The sequence below is a fragment of the Artemia sp. Qi Xiang Cuo genome, chromosome 15, assembly GCF_049724085.1.
Source record: "Artemia sp. Qi Xiang Cuo chromosome 15, ASM4972408v1, whole genome shotgun sequence".
NCBI classification, from domain to species: domain Eukaryota; kingdom Metazoa; phylum Arthropoda; class Branchiopoda; order Anostraca; family Artemiidae; genus Artemia; species Artemia sp. Qi Xiang Cuo.
Window position 1 is genome coordinate 34,772,649 of NC_142808.1, and position 20,537 is coordinate 34,793,185.

At 33.5% G+C, this 20,537-nt stretch overlaps 1 protein-coding gene across 1 annotated transcript in view; it reads right to left on the bottom strand.

Moving 5' to 3' along the window:
• Positions 1-19,423, bottom strand: part of LOC148943602 (uncharacterized) — a 69,384-nt gene extending 49,961 nt beyond the window's left edge. Inside the window, exon 1 of the mRNA XM_089101179.1 lies at positions 19,095-19,423. Coding sequence (XP_088957305.1) covers positions 19,095-19,236 — 142 coding nt within the window. The 5' untranslated portion in view covers positions 19,237-19,423. The remainder of the gene's footprint in view (positions 1-19,094) is intronic.
• Between the last annotated feature and the right edge of the window lie 1,114 nt (positions 19,424-20,537).

A 20,537-nucleotide genomic window follows, 5' to 3' on the forward strand; every position in this document is an offset into this window, starting at 1 on the left:
ACTGAACTCTTGCATAACTGATTTTTCCGGTTTCGAACTCAAACTCACACTCAAACTCACACTAGCACTTATACTCGCTCTCGCAATCAAACTCACACTCAAAATCACACTCACGTCCACACTAAGTTAAAAAAAAGTCACGAAAAAAAGAAACGTCTCGAACTTAAAAAACAACCTCTTGAAGAAAAAAACATCGCGAAAAAAACGACTCAAAGTAAAAAAACGTTTCAAAGTTAAAACAAAAACGTCACAAAATTAAAACAAAAACGTCACGAAGAAAAACGTCTCGAAGATGAAACAAATGTTTCTAAGCTAAAAACTTCGTCTCGGAGAAAAAACGACGTCACAAAGAAAACCAACTTCTCGAAGTTGAAAAACCGTCGCGAAGAAAAAAAAATGTCTCGTATTTGAAAAAACATCATGAAGTTAAAAAAACAACGTTTGAAAGGAAAAAAAACAACAAACAGATGACTTCCATTGTTCAAGTGAAGAGGCAATTTTTCCCTTTGTTTATTTTTTGTGGTTTTTTGAGTTTTTTTTTAGCGCCTAAGCTTTTATATGTTCTTCTTTTTCACCAACATTTCCTTCATTCATATGAAATTCATTTGTATAACTTATTTGTTATTTTGGTGGTTTTTTTTCGATGAAAGCAGAAATAAGAGCCATTTAATGGGAGGAGGAAACCAGGGCAGCTACCTAGGCGCTACAGATGAGGCATCCCGTGGCTGGGGGGTTCCCCACTTTGATGAAATTTTTACTTTGATTCTGCTTTCTTTGATTATAATTGAGTCGGGAGAGGGGCGCTGTAATAAATTTTGCCCCGGGCACTACCAACACAAGGAATGGTTCTGGAAGGATTGTCAGTCAAACTTCCATGAATTTACTTACAACCTTAAATAGGGTCTTGAGAGAAATTTGTAGTTGCAACATGGGTAATTGTGCAGAAAGATTATAATCCTGAACTAAGTATTATCATAGCAAAAGTATGGTAGAATACTATTTAGTTCCATATTCAACATCGTTGTAACAAATGTAGTGGTTGCTCCTAAGGAAAATCCCGCCCCCCTGGTAGGGCCAAATTTAGCCCTGAACTAAGTGCAAAACAATGCTAATTTTGTTTTCTTTTACTGTACATGATTTTGCAGGTTCCATTGCAACTGAACCACCATGTAACTGAACCCCAAACAGCTGAACCACTGTAACTGAACCACCGTGCAAGTGAGCCACCGTGCAAGTGAACCACCGTTGAACTGAACCCCCGGGCAACTTTACCCCCGCGTTACTGAAACCTTGTGTAACTGAACCGTCGTGCAACTGAAACTTATTTAACTAAGCCCTCGTGCAATTCTACCCCCATGCAACTCAACCCCATTTAACTAAACCCCCGTGTAACTGAACCACCGTGCAACTGAACCACTGTGCAACTGAACCACCGTGTAACTGAATCCTTGTATAACTGAAATCTCGTGCAAGCTTTTATATAGCTTTCCAAAAACTAACAAACAAGTATGCGTCCAATAAAAGAGTCATGCTTACTCCCGCCATTTACCCGTGCCGCCGCCATCTAAATATTTGTCTCTCAATTACTTGGACTATCTGTCTTGGCTTTTCTCTTTCTGCAGTTAGCCATGTCTTGATGCAACCTACTGCAAAATACTTGATAACTTCAATTCAAAATATTCAATTCTATTTTTTTAGTATAACTGAAATCTCGCGCAAGTCGCGATATAAATGACTGTCAAGAGAATTAATAGAAAACTTCTGTTTTGTTGTCACAAGAACAAAGAAATATAATAGAAAATAAATAGATAGACTTATCTATCAACAAATGAAATGACATCATTTTTGTACAATCGTAAAAAGGGCTTATGCCATATTTAATATCTCACTCACTCGGACTATATGTCTTGGCTTTTTCTACAATTAGCGTATGGCATGACGTCCGCAACTACTTGATTTTAATTCAAAGCTTAAACTCTTAAGTCACAAACTCTTAAAGTCAGATTTATTTCTCTTTTTTTATGTGTTTTAGGGGGTTCCCTTCGCCCTATCACTGTCTAAGGATCTATATGTTTATCCCCCCTCCCATGGAAAAACTGTACCCTGGAAAATACCCCCTCTTGGAAAATATGGTTTTCCAAATTTGAATATTTTATTTGAGTTCTGTTATTTTTTAGTTTAGTTGAGAAGTGCCAATCAAAGTGGAAAAGAGAATTTATGAGAAAGTCTTGCCCCCCCCTCCGTAAAAAATTTTTTTATCATAGAAAATACCATGACCCCCCCCCCCCGCCATCAGAAAACACCCGAGAAAAAATGTCCGTATGTTTCCCAATAACAAACACTGTCTGTAAGCAATGGACGATTTACAAAACTTTGAAAGATACTTAAACTTCTGCAATAGGGTTCTATGATTGTTTTGTAGCTAGGGGAAGAGGGAGATACCTCAAAGGGTCCATTTTAATACCAAAATATCTCAGCTTTCATATAGCTATCGGCTAAACACAGAATTAGCTGTAAAATCAAGTTGCAATCAAGTCATTGGCCAATTGGAGACAAAGCGAAGACAGGTAGCCTGAGTGAGAGAGAGACAAGAGGAGGATGGAGGTAGAAATTGTTTTATAGTCCCTGGGCAGTTCTAGTCTTTTTTATAAGTAAAAAGAGATTGGATACCAACCAACCGACAGGGGCATTTTTCACAAGAGGGGGAGGGGAAATTTTTCACGGGGAGGTATTTTCCAGAGAGGGGAGAGGTGGATTTTCGGCGAGGTGGTATTTTCCGGAGGTATTTTCCACAGGAGGTGTTTTACCCAGGATGTGGTTGCCCTCCAATCACTTTTTACTATTAAAAAGGACACTAAATTTTTCAATTTACAATTGAATAATAAAAGGTGATTAATAAACGTGATTAACAAAAATCCCCACAGTCATCGGGGCAAGGGTTTTACGTTATTGCAAGTTTCCCTTTGCTAAAATTTAAGTTTTGTATAGAAGGGATGGTTTATAGAAGGTTCATTGGATTGGAAATTTAAATTTCAATTTCAATTTTGAACAATCAAAGGTAATCAGAGGACAATCAACCCTCCCCTTTAACCACCATTTTCCCCCAAATACATCCAATCCTAATTAAAAAAAATTATTTGTTCAAAAGATTCTAAAGGTCAAATAGCCATGCCTCTTGGGTTAAGAACCCCACCAGCAGCTTCTGAAGCAAGGCCTGTTAGTTAAGCTAGTTACTCAATGTTAACATATAAGGTTTTTATGAAAAAAATTTTGTATTAACTTTGGAGGAGTGCTCATTCGAGTGGAAATCAAAAGTTCCAATGCACAATTTAAGAGGTAAAAGTGATTGAAGGGCTTCTACCCCCACCTCTTTTCCCCAAATACATCAGATCCATAATTTTGAGATTACCATGCTATTTAAAAAACATTAAAGGTTAAAATAGCAATGCCTCCAGGGTTCACAACCCCTAGTTCCTGGTGCAAGGGCTGTAAGTTATGCAAGTTGCCTATTGTTAGCATACAAGGTGTTTTTTATCAAGAAAAGAGGGCATGTTTGATCCTATAATTAAAAAAACGGAGTATTAATGTCAAACCTTAGAAGAATGTCAAGAAGAATGCCAAACACAATCAAAAAACCGTTTTTCCTTTGTTGGTTGTAAAAAGGAAATATTGGAAATACAGACAACGACTGAAGGTATCAGCCGTTATATCGTTCGTAAAATGTTACGAACGTAAATGTTGTCGTTCGCAAATCTTATGTAAAATGTTCGTAAAACTAAATCAAGAGATACTATGTGCCTCTAGTTTTACAAGACAACGTACCTGCAATTTGTCGAGAACAGCTGTGGGTAATAACCTCAAGGTATGAAGTTCAAACTTTCAGGGCATGCTGCAGGAATGTTGACAAAAAGGTTGGAGTGCAACCAGCCCCCTCCCATATCCTTTTTAGCTGCAATCTCCTCAGAGAGATCTGATCAAAATTCGTTATCTAGATTCACAGAGGTCAAATATTTTGAACACATATGAGCAGTATTGATACTATTGACGCCAATTACACATGGAATTACACAAGAATATACAGTGCAGTTTGACGTGCTCATTGCAAAAAGCGACCAATCCTGTTATATTATATACCTATAAAGTGATCAAAAAGGTTTTGAAAGTATAATTGAGATTGTATAACGCAAGCAGACTGGTTTTTGAGACACTTTTATCATGATGTGTTTTTTTTTACCAAAAACTAGAAATTGTCAAATTGCGTATTTAGGAATGATTTTGTAGGAAAAGCTGTCTATCACCCATGCAGTATCCACTGTTCCATTTCTTTGGAGTATATGCTATCAGACTGGTTTCTGATTTTTTGGACAATTGCCTTTAGTCAAGACTAGTTTGTTAGGAATTTGTCGTTAGATAGCATTTGTGAATTGGATCATATGAAGGTGGAGAAAAAAGGGTATAGCATTTGCTATTTGGACTATACGAACAATAATAATTGAATAATAGGGGCAAAACAGAGCTAGATAGCATTTGCGAATTGGATCGTATGAAGGTGGAGAAAAAAGGGTTAAACTGATTATTGGACAATTGCCTTTAGTCAAGACTAGTTTGTTAGGAATGTGTCGCTGCTAAAGCTAACTTTAATTGCAAAAAAAAGGATATAGCATTTGCGAATTGGACTATACAAACAATAATAATTGCAAAATAGGGAAAAAACAGAGCTAGATAGTATTTGCGAATTGGATCGTATGAAGGTGGAGAAAAAATGGTTAAACTGATTATTGGACAATTGCCTTTGGTCAAGACTAGTTTGTTAGGAATGTGTCGCTGCTAAAGCTAACTAATTGCAAAAAAAAAAGAAAAGGGTATAGCATTTGCGAATTGGTGATTATCAGTTAAGGTAACACCTCGGGGTTGTTGACTCATAGCTTATTTATTATAAATTTGGAACAATATCCATCTATGGAAATGCTTAACGATGATAAAATGGTCTTGTGACTTGACCTAGCTTTACTTCTTCGATGTGTTCTGTATAATACACAAGTGGTGTTTGAACAGTGTTGTCAATTTAAAATAGAGTCTAACGTTATAGTATACTAAAAAGTTAATACTAAGATAGATATATATGGCAAGAAAAGAATTTTAATAATGAAATTCAGAACAAACCTTAAAAAGCCTTGCAAATCAAGTAGTAAGTTGTAGGTGAGTAAGAACCATCAAGGATCATAAGCACCAACGACCCTAACCAAAAGAGACCTCAACCCCCCAAAGGTCCCCTATCCCCAAACTCGAAGGGCGCCCCCTCCCCTCCAACTTTTTGGCCCCCTCTCCCCATTTTTTTGGAAGTTTTTTTTTGAAGAATTTTTTTAACTTTTTTTTATTATTTTTTTTAACGACATATTTTTTTCAATTTTTTTTTTACATGTCTTCGAATGAAATGAAACGCTTAAAACAAAAAAAAATGAGAATGGTATAGACATGTTAGTCATGACCGTTACTATTAGAAAAATAATGTTTGTAGTAAAACTTTTTTTTTATTGGACTAAAATTTTTTTTGGGACTTCGAAATTATTCAACTTTCTTTTTTTTACGTATCGTAAAATGACATAAAATATGCTTATGGCTCTAACAATTGTACTCTATGCTTGCTCAGAGACACGATGCGGCTTTCCCACTGGTACTTTATGGCGGGTTATCGACACTATCTAGTTTATTGCATGTATTAAATCAGTATTTTTAAAGCAGTGCAACGATAAACACATAGGTCATATCTTTAAAAAAAAAGTGAAGATGGAGCATTTTAATAAATTGGTTCACATGACAATGTTATTGTAGCATTGAATGCCGACAAGGAGAAGTATTTAAACAATGAAACAAGTACAAGTGGTAGCACTATTGGAAATGTTTGCATGCATTGTCATGACAGTAAGGAATTAAATTTCTTTAGAGTACCGAAAAAATTCAACTCTTATGTTGGTGGTTATGCAAGATTGAGATCTCCAGAGATGATTAAACTCAAAGAGAATGTCAACATAAAAATAATCGTTGATGATAGAGGACAACTCCTTGCTACTGTTGCAGGTGAGACATTACCTACTGATATATCCTATCGTCAGCTTTCGGGTATTAGCATTCAACGGAAGATCAAACAAAGAAAGGCGTACTCTTCTACTAATATCATAAACCATATGTTTTCTACGTATCGAAACTGTTACCTGTGTAAAAATAATGTGATAATAGACAGTGAAATTGCCAGAAAAATAAAAATATCATTGGCAGAAAATATCACTATGGAATATAAAGATGAATCGGTGAAAAAAAAAGTACCAGCAGACGTTACTGCCATTGATCAAACAGTCAATGAATCAAATAATACCAAAGACGATAAGCATATTGAGCCTGTCGATGACACACCAGTAAAAATTGTGTATGACTCAAAATGGAATAATGATTATTCTACTGATTACGAACTAAGAGAAAACAATAACTACAATATCAACAGAGATCATGGTGAACTATTTTATGGAACAGATTCAAAATGTCCAAAGTTGATCATTGATATTTATAATGTATCATAATATATTTTTGTATTAATATTTTACATAGCATTATTTCATTAAAAATATATTATACATTACATTGTTATGTGCTCATTATTTTTAGAGTAAGCTAGCATATCAAACGTTTAGAATGTCTATTAAAACATTGGAGATGTAAGAAAATGAATTTGCATACATCTATTATCGGTAGCAAGAAACAACACTTACGGTAACTTGGTATCAGTATGAATAAATTCATTATTAAAATCATTTTTTGAAATTGACACTTGTAAAAAATTGTAAGTAAGTAAGTAACAAGGTCTTTCTTAAATTCACTTCCCGGATGCATAATACAGAAATCTAATTCGGGAAATTATGAAAAAATTGAACGAATTCCTTATTAACATTCTTTACCGATTGAATTCGCTTCCATAAACATCCTTTGTCAGTTAAATTGAATAAAATTGACAAAATGTTAATACCAGAGTGAATAAATACTTTATCAACATCCTTTATCGGATACGTCGGATAAAATAGACAAAATATAAGTACAGAGTGATTAAAATCTAAGTATCCGAGTGATTAAATTCCATATCAACATCCCTTTCTCAGATACATGGCATAAAATTTACTAAATCTAAGTATCAGAGTTAATAAATGCTTTATCAACATCATTTGTCGGGTATATCAGATAAAATTGACAAAATCTAAGTATCAGATTGATTAAATTCTATATCAAAACCATTTCTCGAATACAGGGGATAAAATTGAAAAAAGCTAAGCTTCAAAGTGAATAATGGTTTCTATTGACATCTTATGTCACATACAGCGAATATAGTTGACAAAATCTAATCATCAGAGTGATGAAATTCTATATCAGCATTTTATGTTAAATATACTGGATAAAAATGACAAGATCTAAGTGTCAGAGTGAATAAATTTTTTTTTATCAGCACATTTGGTTAAATACATAAAATAAAATTGACAAAATCTAAGTATCAGAGTGAATAAATGCATTATCAACATCCTTTGTCAGTTACATCGAATAAAATTGACAAAATGTAAATATCAGAGTGAATAAATACTTTATCAACATCCTTTATCGGATATTTCGGATAAAATTGACAAAATCTAAGTATCAGAGTGATTAAATTCCATATCAACATCCCTTTCTCAGATACATGGGATAAAATTTACTAAATCTAAGTATCAGAGTGAATAAATGCTTTATCAGCATCATTTGTCGGGTATATAGGATAAAATTGACCAAATCTAAGTATCAGATTGATTAAATTCTATATCAACATCCATTTCTCGAATACATGGGATAAAATTGACAAAAGCCAAGCGACAGAGTGAATAATTTTTTTATTAACATCTTTTGTCAGATACAACGAATATAGTTGACAAAATCTAAGTATCAGCCTTAATAAATGCTGTGTCAACATCCTTTGTCGGATATGTTGGATAAAATTGACAAAATCTAAGTGTCAGAGTGAATAAAATTTTTTATCAACACGTTTTGTTAGATTCATCATATATAATTGACAAAATCTAAGTATCAGAGTGAATAAATACATTATCAACATCATTTGTCCGGTATGTTGAATATCATCATCAAAATTTAAGTATTCGATTGATTAGATTCTGTATCTACATCCGTTTGTAGAATGCATGGGATAAAAATGACAAAAGCTATGTGTCAGAGTGAATAATTTTTTATCAACATCTTTTGTCAGATACAACAAATATAATTGACAAAATATTAATATCAGATTTATTAAATTCCATTTCAGCATCCTTTGTCGGATATGCTGGATAAATTTGACAAAAGCTAAGTATCAGTGTGAATAATTTTTTTTTATCAACATTTCTAGTCAAATATGTGAAATACAAGTGACAAAATATAATGATCAGAGTGATTAAATGCTTTATCAGCATCCTTTGTCGGTTATCTCGGATAAAATATAAGCATCGGATGGACGAAATTCTATGTCAAAATCCATTTCTCGGATACATTGGATAAAATTGGCAAAATCTAAGTATCAGAGTGAATAAATTTTGTTTTATCAACATCCTTTATCAGATACAATGAATATAATTGAAAAAATCTAAATATCAGATTGATTAAATTCTATATCAGCATCCTTTGTCGGATGTGCTGGATAAAATTGACAAAAGCTAAGTGTCAGAGTGAATAAATTTTTTTTATCAACATCTTTTGTCAAATTCATCAAATATAATTGACAAAATCTAAGTATCAGAGTGATTAAATGCTTTATCAGCATCCTTTGTCGGATATGCTGATTAAAATTGACAAGTGTCAGAGTGAATAAATTTTTTGTATCAACATCTTTTGTTAAATACATCAAATATAAGTGACAAAGTCTAAGTACCAGAGAGAATAAATTCATTATCAACATCATTTGTCGGGTATATCAGATAAAATTGACAAAATCTAAGTACCAGAGTGAATAAATTCATTATCAACATCCCTTTCTCGGATACAGGGAGTAAAATTGACAAAATCTAAGTACCAGAGTGAATAAATTCATTATCAACATCCTTTGTTGAATATGTCGTATAAAAATGACAGAATCTAAGTATCAGAGTGATTAAATTCCATATCAACATCCCTTTCTCGGATGCATGGGATAAAATTGACAAAATCTAAGTATCAGAGTGAATAAATGCTTTATCAACATCCTTGAAATGCTTTATCAACATCATTTGTCGGATATATCTGATCAAATTGATAAAATCTAAGTATCAGATAGATGAAATTCTATATCAAAATTCTGTGTCGGATGAGTCGGATAAAATGAAAAAAATCTAAGTATTAGGGCGATTAATTTTTTTGCCAACATTCCTTTCTCGAATATAGAGGATGAAGTAGAAAATTTCTAAATACAAGAGTGTATATATTCTTTATAAACATCCTTTCTCGGACATGTGGGATGAAATTGACAGAATCTAAGTATCAGAGTGATTAAATTGCATATCAACATCCCTTTCTCGGATTCATGGGATAAAATTGACAAAATCTAAGTATCAGAGTGAATAAATGCTTTATCAACATCCTTTAAATGCATTATCAACATCATTTGTCAGCTATATCGGATAAAATTCACAAAATCTTAAGTATCAGGTTGATTAAATTCTACATCAGCATCATTTGTCAGATGAGTCCGATAAAATGGACAGAATCTAAGTATTGGGGTTATTAATTTATTTACCAACATTCCTTTCTTTGATATAGAGGTTAAAGTAGAAAAATTCTAAACACAAAAGTGTATATATTCATTATCAACATAATTTCTCGGACATGTGGGATGAAACTGACAAAATCTAAGTATCAGAGTGAATAAATTGCATATCAACATCCCTTTCTCTGATACATGGGGTAAGATTGACAAAATCTAAGTATCAGAGTGAATTAATGCTTTATCAACATTCTTTAAATGCATTATCAACATCATTTGTCGGCTATATCAGATAAAATTGACAAAATCTAAGTATCAGAATGATTAAATTCTATATCAACATCCCTTTCTCGAATACATGGGATAAACTTGACAAAATCTAAGTATCAGAGTTATTAAATTCTATGTCAACATCCCTTTCTCAGATACATGGGATAAAATTGACAAAATCTAAGTACCAGAAAGAATAAATTCGTTTTCAAAGTTTTTTTTATCGGATACATCAGATATCAGTCATAAAATCCAAGTTCTATTCATTTTGACTTCATGCATCGTTACGTTGAATTTAGGTTAGGCTGGTTATAGATGGCAGCACACCCGCTCAGACACACATTCACAGTGAGAGAGATATTCAAAAATTTGAGTTAATTTAGGCTCACTTAGAGTGAGCCAGTGGTAATGACTTTATCATGTGCACAAACTTTCGACGAATAATTCATTTTCACTTCTTTTTAAAAAAATATGGTGTCGGTGTTTATCCCTCCAATGGGAAAAAATTATTGATTTATTACGCGCAATAAACTAGCTAGTCTCAATAACCTACCATGGAGTACCACTGGGAGAGCAGCTCGGAAATATCAAAACCATAGGTTAGGTTAGGTTAGGTTAGCTTACGTGCGCGCACGTAAGCACTCTGATACTTAGAATTTGTCAATTATATTTGATGTATCTGACAAAAGGTGCTGATAAAAAAAATTTATTCACTCTGACACTTAGATTTTGTCAATTTTATCCAAAATATCCGACAAAGGATGCTGATATAGCATTTATTCACTCGGATACTTAGATTTTGTCAACTATATTCGTTGTATCTGACAAAAGATGTTAATAAAAAAAGTTATTCACTCTGACGCTTAGCTTTTGTCAATTTTATCCCATGTATCCGAGAAATGGATGTTGATATAGAATTTAATCAATCTGATACTTAGATTTTGTCAATTGTATACTATATACCTGAGAAATGATGTTGATAAAGCATCTATTCACGCTTATACTTAGATTTAGTAAATTGTATCCCATGTATCCAAGAAAGGGATGTTGATATGGTATTTAATCACTCTGATACTTAGATTTTAATCACTCTGATACTTAGATTTTGTCAATTTTATTTGACATATCCGATAAAGGATGTTGATAAAGTATTTATTCACTCTGATATTTACCGACAAATAATAATGATATAGCATCTTTTCACTCCAAGAATTGGATTCAGTAAATTTTATCTCATATTTTTAAGCCAGGGATATTGAAATGGAATTTAATCATTCTGGTGTGCCGATTTTAACTACTCCGATGCCTAGATTTTATCAACATAATGCATCCAGCGCAACAAAGGATATTTATGTAGTATTTATTCACTCTGATATTTACTGAATTCATAATTTCATAATTTCCTGAATTAAATTTCTGTATTGTGTATCCAAGAGGTGAATTCAAGAAAGAGTTTGTTACTTACTTGCTTACAATTTTTTCATAATGACATATCCGACAACTGATGTTAATAATGAATTTATTCATTCTGATACCTAGATTTTGTCAATGTTATCCCATGTGTCTAACAATAGATGTATGCAAATTCCTTTTTTTGCATCTCCGATGTTTTAATAGACATTCTAAACGTTTGATATGCTAGCTTGCTCTAAAAATAATGAGCACATAACAATGTAATGCATAATATATTTTTAATTAATTAATCCTATATAGAATATTAATACAAAAATATATTACGATGCATTATTAATATCAATGATCAACTTTGGACATTTTAAATCTGTTCCATAAAATAGTTCATCGTGTTCTCTCTTGATATTGTAGCTATTGTCTTCTCTTAGTTCGTAATCAGTAGAATTATCATTATTCCATTTTGAGTCATACACAATTTTTACTGGTGTGTCATCGAGAGGCTCAATATGCTTTTCGTCTTTGGTATTATTTGGTTCATTGACTGTTTAATCAATGGCAGTAACATTTGCTGGTACTTTGTTTTTCACCGATTCATCTTTATATTCTATAGTGGTATTTTCTGCCAGTGCCCTTTTTATTTTTCTGGCAATTTCACTGTCTATTATCACATTATTTTTACACAGGTAACAGTTTTGGCACGTAGACAAGATGTGGTTTATGATATTAGTGGAAGAGTAGGCCTTTCTTTTTTTCTTTCGTTGAATGCTAATACCCGAAAGCTGACGATAGAATGTATCAGTACGTAATGTGTTACCTGCAACAGTAGCAAGGAGTTGTACTCTATCATCAACGATTATTTTTATGTTGGCATTCTCTTTGAGTGTAATCATCTCTGGAGATCTCAATCTTGCATATCCACCAACATAAGAGTTGAATTTTTCGGTACTTCAAAGAAATTTAATTCCTTACTGTCATGACAATGCATGCATACATTTCCAATAGTGATACCACTTTTACTTGTTTCGTAGTTTAAATACTTCTTCTTGTCGGCATTCATTGCTACAATAACATTGTCATGTGAACAAACTTTATTAAAATGCTCCATCTTCACTTTTTTTAAAGATATAACTAATGTGTTTATCGTTCCACTGCGTAAAAAATACTGATTTAATACATGCAATAAACTATATAGTGTCGATAACCCGCCATAAAGTACCAGTGGGAAGGCCGCATCGTTTCTCTGAGCAAGCATAGAGTACAATTTTTAGAGCCGTAAGCATATTTTATGTCATTTTAATATACGTAAAAAAAAAGAAAGTTGAATAATTTCGAAGTCCAAAAAAAAAATTTAGTCCAATAAAAAAAAAGTTCTACTGCAAAAATTATTTTTCTAATAGTAACGTTCATGACTAACATGTCTACACCATTCTCATTTTGAGTTTGGAAAATATTAAATGTGATTTTTTTTTTAAGTGTCTCATCTCATTCGAAGACATGAAAAAAAATTTGAAAGAAATTTATCATTTTAAAAAAATAATCAAAAAAATTTAAAAAAAACTTCAAAAAAAAATGGGGGGAGGGGGCCAAAAAGTTGGTGGGGAGGGGCGTCCTTCAAGTTTGGGGATAGGGGACCTTTGGGGGTTGAGGTCTCTGGTGGTTAGGGTTGTTGGTGGTTAGGGTTGTTGGTGCTTATGATCCTTGATGGTTCGTACTCACATACACCTTACTACTTGATTTCTAAGGATTTCTAAGGTTTGTTCTGAATTTCACAATTAAAATTCTTTTCTTGCCATCTACATCTCTCTTAGTATCAACTTTTTAGTATACTATAACGTTAAACTCTATTTTAAATTGACAACACTGTTCAAACACCGCTTGTGTATTATACAGAACACTTCGAAGAAGTAAAGATAGGTCAAGTCATAAGACCATTTTATCACCGTTAAGCATTTCCATAGATTGATATTGTTCGAAATTTATAATAAATAGCTATGAATTAACAACCCCGAGGGGTTACCTTAACTGATAATCACCAATTCGCAAATGCACTACCCTTTTTTTGCAATTAGAGTTAGCTTTAGCAGCGACTCATTCCTAACAAGCTAGTCTTGAATAAAGGCAATTGTCAAATAATCAGTTTAACCCTTTTTTCTCCACCTTCATACGATCCAATTCGCAAATACTATCTAGCTCTGTTTTTTCGCTATTATTCAATTAATATCGTTCGTATAGTCTAATTCGCAAGTGCTATACTCTTTTTTTTCAATTAGAGTTTGCTTTAGCAGCGACACATTCCTAACAAACTAGTCTTGACTAAAGGCAATTGTACAATAATCAGTTTAACACTTTCTTCTCCACCTTTATACGATACAATCGCTAATGCTATCTAGTTCTGTTTTTCCCTATTATTCAATTGATATCTTTCGTATAGTCCAATTCGCAAATGCTATACCCTTTTTTCTCCACCTTCATACGATCCAATTCAAAAATGCGATCTAGCGACACATTCCTAACAAACTAGTCTTGACTAAAGGCAATTGTCCAAAGAATCAGAAACCAGTCTGATAGCACATACTTCAAAGAAATGGAACAGTGGATACTGCATAGGTGATAGACAGCTTTTCCTACAAAATAATTCCTAAATACGCAATTTGAAAATTTCTAGTTTTTGTAAAAAAAAAAAAAAAAAAAAAACACGTTATGATGAAAGTGTCTCTAAAACCAGTCTGCTTGCGCTATAAGAGCTCAATTATACTTCCAAAACGTTTTTGATCACTTTATAGGTATACAATATAACAGGATTGGTCACTTTTTGCAATGAGCACTTCAAAATACACTGTATATTCTTGTGTAATTCCATGTGTAATTCGCGTCAATAGTATCAATACTACTCTTATGTTTATTATTTAACGTCCAGAAAGGTCTTATTTATCTGAAAAAAAGAGAAATAAATCAGCTTTAATGGTTTGTGACATGGAATCCCCTTTTTTTGCAAAAATAAAACAAAGCTTTTCTTATGAATGATCTTGACAGTTGTCTGTATCATCAATTTAAGAAATAAGGCATTTCAACAAAGTTGAACATGCAAAAATTCTAATATGTGTTTTACCCAATAAAATTGCCTCATGTTTTTGGACTGCTGAAAAACTGAGTTCACTGGTTCACTCGTACGATGGTTCAATTACACAAGGGTTCATTTGCAAGGGGGATCAGTTCCACGGTGGTTCAGTTACAAGGTGGTTCAGTTGCACGGTGGTTCAGTTGCACGGTGGTTCAGTTGCACGGTGGTTCAATTTCAAGGTGGTTCAATTGCACGGGGCTCAGTTGAATAGGGTTGAGTTGCACGGGGGTTTAGTTGCACGAGGGTTCAGTTAAATGGGGTTGAGGTGCAGAGGGGTTCAGTTGCCTAATGGTTCAGTTACACGAGGGTTCAGTTTCACGGGGGTTCAGTTGCATGGTGGTTCAGTTGCCTGGTGGTTCAGTTACACGATGGTTCAGTTACACGAGGGTTCAGATGCAAGGTGGTTCAGTTGCATGGTGCTTCAGTTGCACGGTGGTTCAGTTGCTCGGTGGTTCAGTTACAGGGGTTCAGTTGCTTGCGGTTCAGTTACACGGTGGCTCAGTTACACGCAAACCGATGTTTTAATATGAATCAGGTGTTTCTGGTCCTGTCAGGGAAGTGGGGTTGGGACGAAATTTTCATAGTAGTAATCTTTATGTTCGGAAACAGTGCTAAACGTGGAGTTGTATGGTAGTACACTTTCGTTAATATAGGATAGGAATCATTCTCCACATTTACCAATGCATCTATTGTACAACATGAAAGGTCTTAGAAAGATAAATTCTTAGCTTGAAGAAAAACAAAAAAAAAAGAAATCAAATTCGACTTACAATCAGGCTAAAATTGCAAAAATCACATTGCCAAGTATGAAGTTAGAGGGAACCAGATCTTAAGGAAAAATAAATTATTATTTTACTTTGAAGTTAAGACAAGCATTTTCGGTAAATGTTTTTTCATCCTTCTATAAGAACAAAACTCTAGGATAGTAAAGAATACGAAAATAGAAGTTTAAAATAAAGTTTAAAGAAAATCGTAATTTTTGGGAGGGTATTAAGAGGGAGCCTTTGTATAGATGGGGACGGAGGAGGACCGTGGGTAGTTCTGTCGGCTTGCGTGGCTTAGTGCTCTGGTGAATTGTTGTTAGTAGTAGTAGTAGTAGCTTCGAGTTATTAAAAAGATATCATATCTCTAGTTAAGCGAGTTTGAACCAATAAGACAGTGATTGCTGAGAGATCGAATTTATATGATTCTATGTTAGGATCGGTGGGATTACATAGAATTATCAACATCTAAGGTATATTGTTGAATTTTACTTTCTAAATATCAGTTTTCAACCAGATTTGCAATATTAGAACTGGTCACAACAATTTATTTTTGACTATTCCTCTTCATGCAGAAGTGCGTAAGTCTCCCTAATTTATTTGACTCATATTAATAGCACAAACAAAACTTGCTTTTGGCGCGATTATTGAGCAATACGAAAACTCTTCTAAATCAGTCACACGACTTTTTCTCTTTTTTTAGCCTTGTGTACCTACCCTGCTTTGAAGTTCCCGTTAATGACCTGCAAATAAGGATCAACTTGTGCAAATAGCAAGTGAAACTAAAAACAGTAAATTTTGGTGCATAATACATAAATAAAAAACATTGGATTTACGTAAATATTCTATTTATAAAAAAAAGGTACTGGTGCATTATATGGTCACTTCTAAAAAGTCAAGTCTGGTTAATGCTTATGAAATAAAATAAAATAGGAAGAACGTATAATTTTTTAGAAACAAACTTGGGCTTTATATTTGCACATTATGGAGGGGGGTTGGAGGTAAAGCATAGCATATACTAAATACGTAGCATAACCTAGGTACCTCCCCCCCTAAACCACAAAAAACAACAGTTTAAATATCGTAAACGTAATGGAAACTACTCTTTGCATTCCATTTCTTAATAGCGGTCTCTTGAAAATAACCAGTTTGGCGGGTTTCGTCTCTCAATCAAACAGTTCGTGGTAACGAACCGTAAGTACGGAGCGACCCGGCTCAATGGTAACCGAAACTCTAAAAAACGGAATTTTGATACCAATAGGTACATCAAAAGAATCAGATTTTAATTCTGATTTCAAATTTATAAATTTCATCAAGTTTAATCTTAAACATCAAAAGTTACGCGCCTGAGAAAATTTGGCTGATTTTCGAAAAAAGGGGGAAAGACCCCCTAAAAGTTATAGAACCTTAATGAAAATCACACAATCATATTCAGCGTATCAGAGAACCCTACTGTAGAGGTTTGAAGCTCCTATCTATAAAAATGTGGAATTTATCATTTTTTTTGCCAGAAGAAAGATCACGGATGCGTTTTTTTTTTTTTTTTTTTTTTTTTTTTTTTTTTTTTTTTTTCAGGGGTGATTTTATCGACCCAATGGTCCTAGAATATTGTGGGAGGGCTCATTGGAACGGAAATTAAAAGTTCTAGTGCCATTTTTAAGTGACCAAGAAAATGGAGGGCAACTAGGCCCTCTCCCACGCTCATTTTTTTCCCAAAGTCACCCGATCAAATTTTGAGATAGCCATTTTGTTCAGCATCGTCGAAAATATGATAAAAATGTCTTATAGGATGACTTAATCGGCCAAAGTCCCCGGGGGGAGGGCTGAAAGTTATGAACTTTACTCAATGTTAACATATAGTATTGTTTATTGGGAAGTATACAGACGTTTTCAGGGGGGATTTTTTCTGGTAGGTGGGGGGAAGGGTGGGTAGAGGGCTATATGGGAGGATCTTTCCATGAATGAAGTTTTCATGGAGGAAGGGACATTGCTCTGAAGGGGGCGCCGGATTTCCCAGCATTATTAAAGAAAAAGATCAGAAATTAAATATAAAAAAAACAAGTTTTTCAACTGATCAACTGTTTGTGATTAAGGGGTCATTTTTAAGGAATTGGAAAAAAATTCGAACTTTAGCTTAAAGAGCAGGGTATTGACTAGGGGGCGAACCCCCTAATATACGTGTTAAAAATTTATGAATATAGAAGTTCGTTACGTAAGTTATTTCGTAAGTTACGCATATTTATTACTAATAAAAACGTTCGTAAATAAAATTAAACAAGTTTAGAGAAAGCCATTTAACCAAATAAAAGTAAAATTAATACGCAAATTTTATTTTATTCATGTACGGTGAGCCAAAATCAAAAACTGCATTAATTCAAAAACGTTCAAATATTAAATAAAAAAAACAAGTTTTTTTTAACTGAAAGTAAGGAACGACGTTAAAAATTAAAACGAACAGAAATTATTCCGTATATTAAGGGGGTTATCCCCTCCTCAACGCCTCGCTCTTTACGCTAAAGTTTGAGTTTCTCACAACTCTATTTTTTTTTAAACAATGAAAAACTTTAGCGTAAAGAGCGAGGCGTTGAGGAGGGGACAGCCCCCTTCATATACGGAATAATTTCTGTTCGTTTTAAGTTTTAACGTCGTTCCTAACTTTCAGGTAAAAAACTTGTTTTTCTTTATTTAATAGTATACAAAAGCGACCATATAACGAACCAGTACAAAAAATAATCATGAAGTTGAGATCCGCCCACCAGAGAAAATCTTGACGATAGTAAAGAATAAGAAAATAGAATAAAATACGCACACATACCCCTCTGCCATAAAGCGACCAGATAAAGCCCTGGACTATATACAAAAAGTTTTAATTAGACACTATAATAACACATTTTTTGCTTATAATGCGCAGAAAATTCCTAACAATCATGTTTTCAGGGTTACTTTCATTGTAACCCACGTTTTTTTCCAGTTTCTTACATAGGTAAGGGTTATATCAGGTCCCATTAGGGTGTACAGGGACATTTATCACAGTAGGGAAGATCATGTTTGGAAAGAGTGATGAATGCGAAATTCATTGGTACCGCTCTTTTGTTTATTAGTTTTATCACTAAATGCAAACAAATGCAAATCATGAAGAAAAATATAATACCTTAGGCTTATACTGTTTCTTCTCAGAAAGTCTTCACACAGGATCAACTGTTTCATTCAATTTTTATACAAATTAATTGGATACACGAGGGTTTATTCTTCCGAGGGAGAAGGACTGAAGAAGGTGGGAACAGAAATACGAAAACCCCTTTCTACAGCCTAGCCTATGCTATAAATCCGTTTCCTAAATTCTAATTATACCACTTTCAAGCTAGTAAAATGCGGGTCAATATCTACCAAATCATATTATTGAGTTAGGAATAAAGTGAATACACCATTCGATGCCTTTTTTTATGCTGATTAGGAATATAATAAAAATTTCTATCGGAAATGAATTTCACCCCCCCCCCATATATAGGCTATACCTAACCTAACCCAACCTAACCTAACCTAACCCTGAATTGGCATATATAGGGGGGGGCTGAAATTCATTTCCGATAGAAATGCTTATTATATTCGTAATCAGCATAAAAAAAGGCATCGAATGGTGTATTCACTTTATACCTAACTCAATAATATGATTTGGTAGATATTGACCAAAATGCGACCTTCATGAATTTTTTTTTTTTTTTAATGCGACCCTTATCTTTGACGAATTATCTATTTATGTCTGAAGAATCATTCAACTAAATTAACTTACGGAGAAGCTGTATGACTACGATTGCAATTTTTACACCATATCCAATTACTTTATCCCATCTTCTAATTCCTCGAATAAACTCCTCAGTTTCTCCCATTCCCCAAGTTCCAGCAAGCTCACTTTCAATTAACGGAATTGACATTGTCACTCAATCACTTCAGAATCTGCTGCGGAATACCTTTGTGTGTTTAGTAGTTATTTGGTAACCTGGCAGCCTTTGGGGCTCACTGTGTCTGCGGCTGTTAAGCTAATTACACCTATAGATCTTGACCAACTAGAATCATTGCACAACAAGTAACGAATATATGTATTTAATATAAAATTATGAACATTAAACTTGACTAGTAGATACTGCAGAAACAACTACACTAATATAAGATCTATTAAACAACTGGTAACGGGCTGTTTCTGCTATTTTGATGTATTTGATTTTGGATGGGTGTTCTTTTATGGATTTTTTTTTTGTAGCTCAACCGATTGAAATGTTGCGCAATTCACGAAAGAATTATTGAATGTCCGAAAAGAAGGACATTTTTTATGTGCACCTGGTTTTATTTAGCTGCTGAACCGCTACACTGAACATGAATTTCCTATAATTGTTTTCAAGAAACATAAGTAATTTAATTTTTTTATTAAATTTTTTTATTTTTTTAATTTAATTTGTAATGTAATTTTTCTTTAGTTTCAAAATGAGGAAACAAAACTTGCTGTTAAATTGAGAAACTGACATCACATTTTGATTTATTATTTTTCAAGTAATTTTCAATATTTAGTATTTTTGAAGGGTAATTTTGGAAGGTAGAATTCTTAACCTTGATATTAGTTTTCTCTATTTCTTAAAAATAGATAAATGCTTGAGCTTCGTATTTCTGAGCGCTTCAACACATAGAACATTTGTGAAAGAAATAAGAAGTTATACCCCCCCCCCCGCACACCGAGTATTAAAGAATTCACAAAAGCATCAAAAATTAAATTTTAATTTAAATAGTTCAATTGCTCGTTTTTCTTCCAAGGTAGTCAAGCTAGCCCATCGTTCTCTTAGAAAAATTGTGGGCACTAAAATCCCCACCCATTCCAAGGAAAACTTAAAATTTTGTGCGTGAACGTTCTTAAGAGTAGGAAACAATCTTCATGTATGCTCATCCTTTAAACCGTACAAGAAAGCTTGAGACTTGGACTGCAATGTTCATTTTGAGCTTGTCTTGGTCTTGACTAATATACATAAGCACCCGCAAAGGGATGAAGATCGAAAATCCTTTCCCTTCTCTCACTTTAAAGACCAAATATATGCAAGTAGCAACAAATATGTAGCATAGTAGAACTTCAAATTATGGATCTTTCTATTCACAGAATGAAACTTCGATTCACAAAAACATACAATACACCCCGTGCATGTTGACCGTCCTATTTATACCACTTTCCCTGCACTGGTCAGGAATCGCA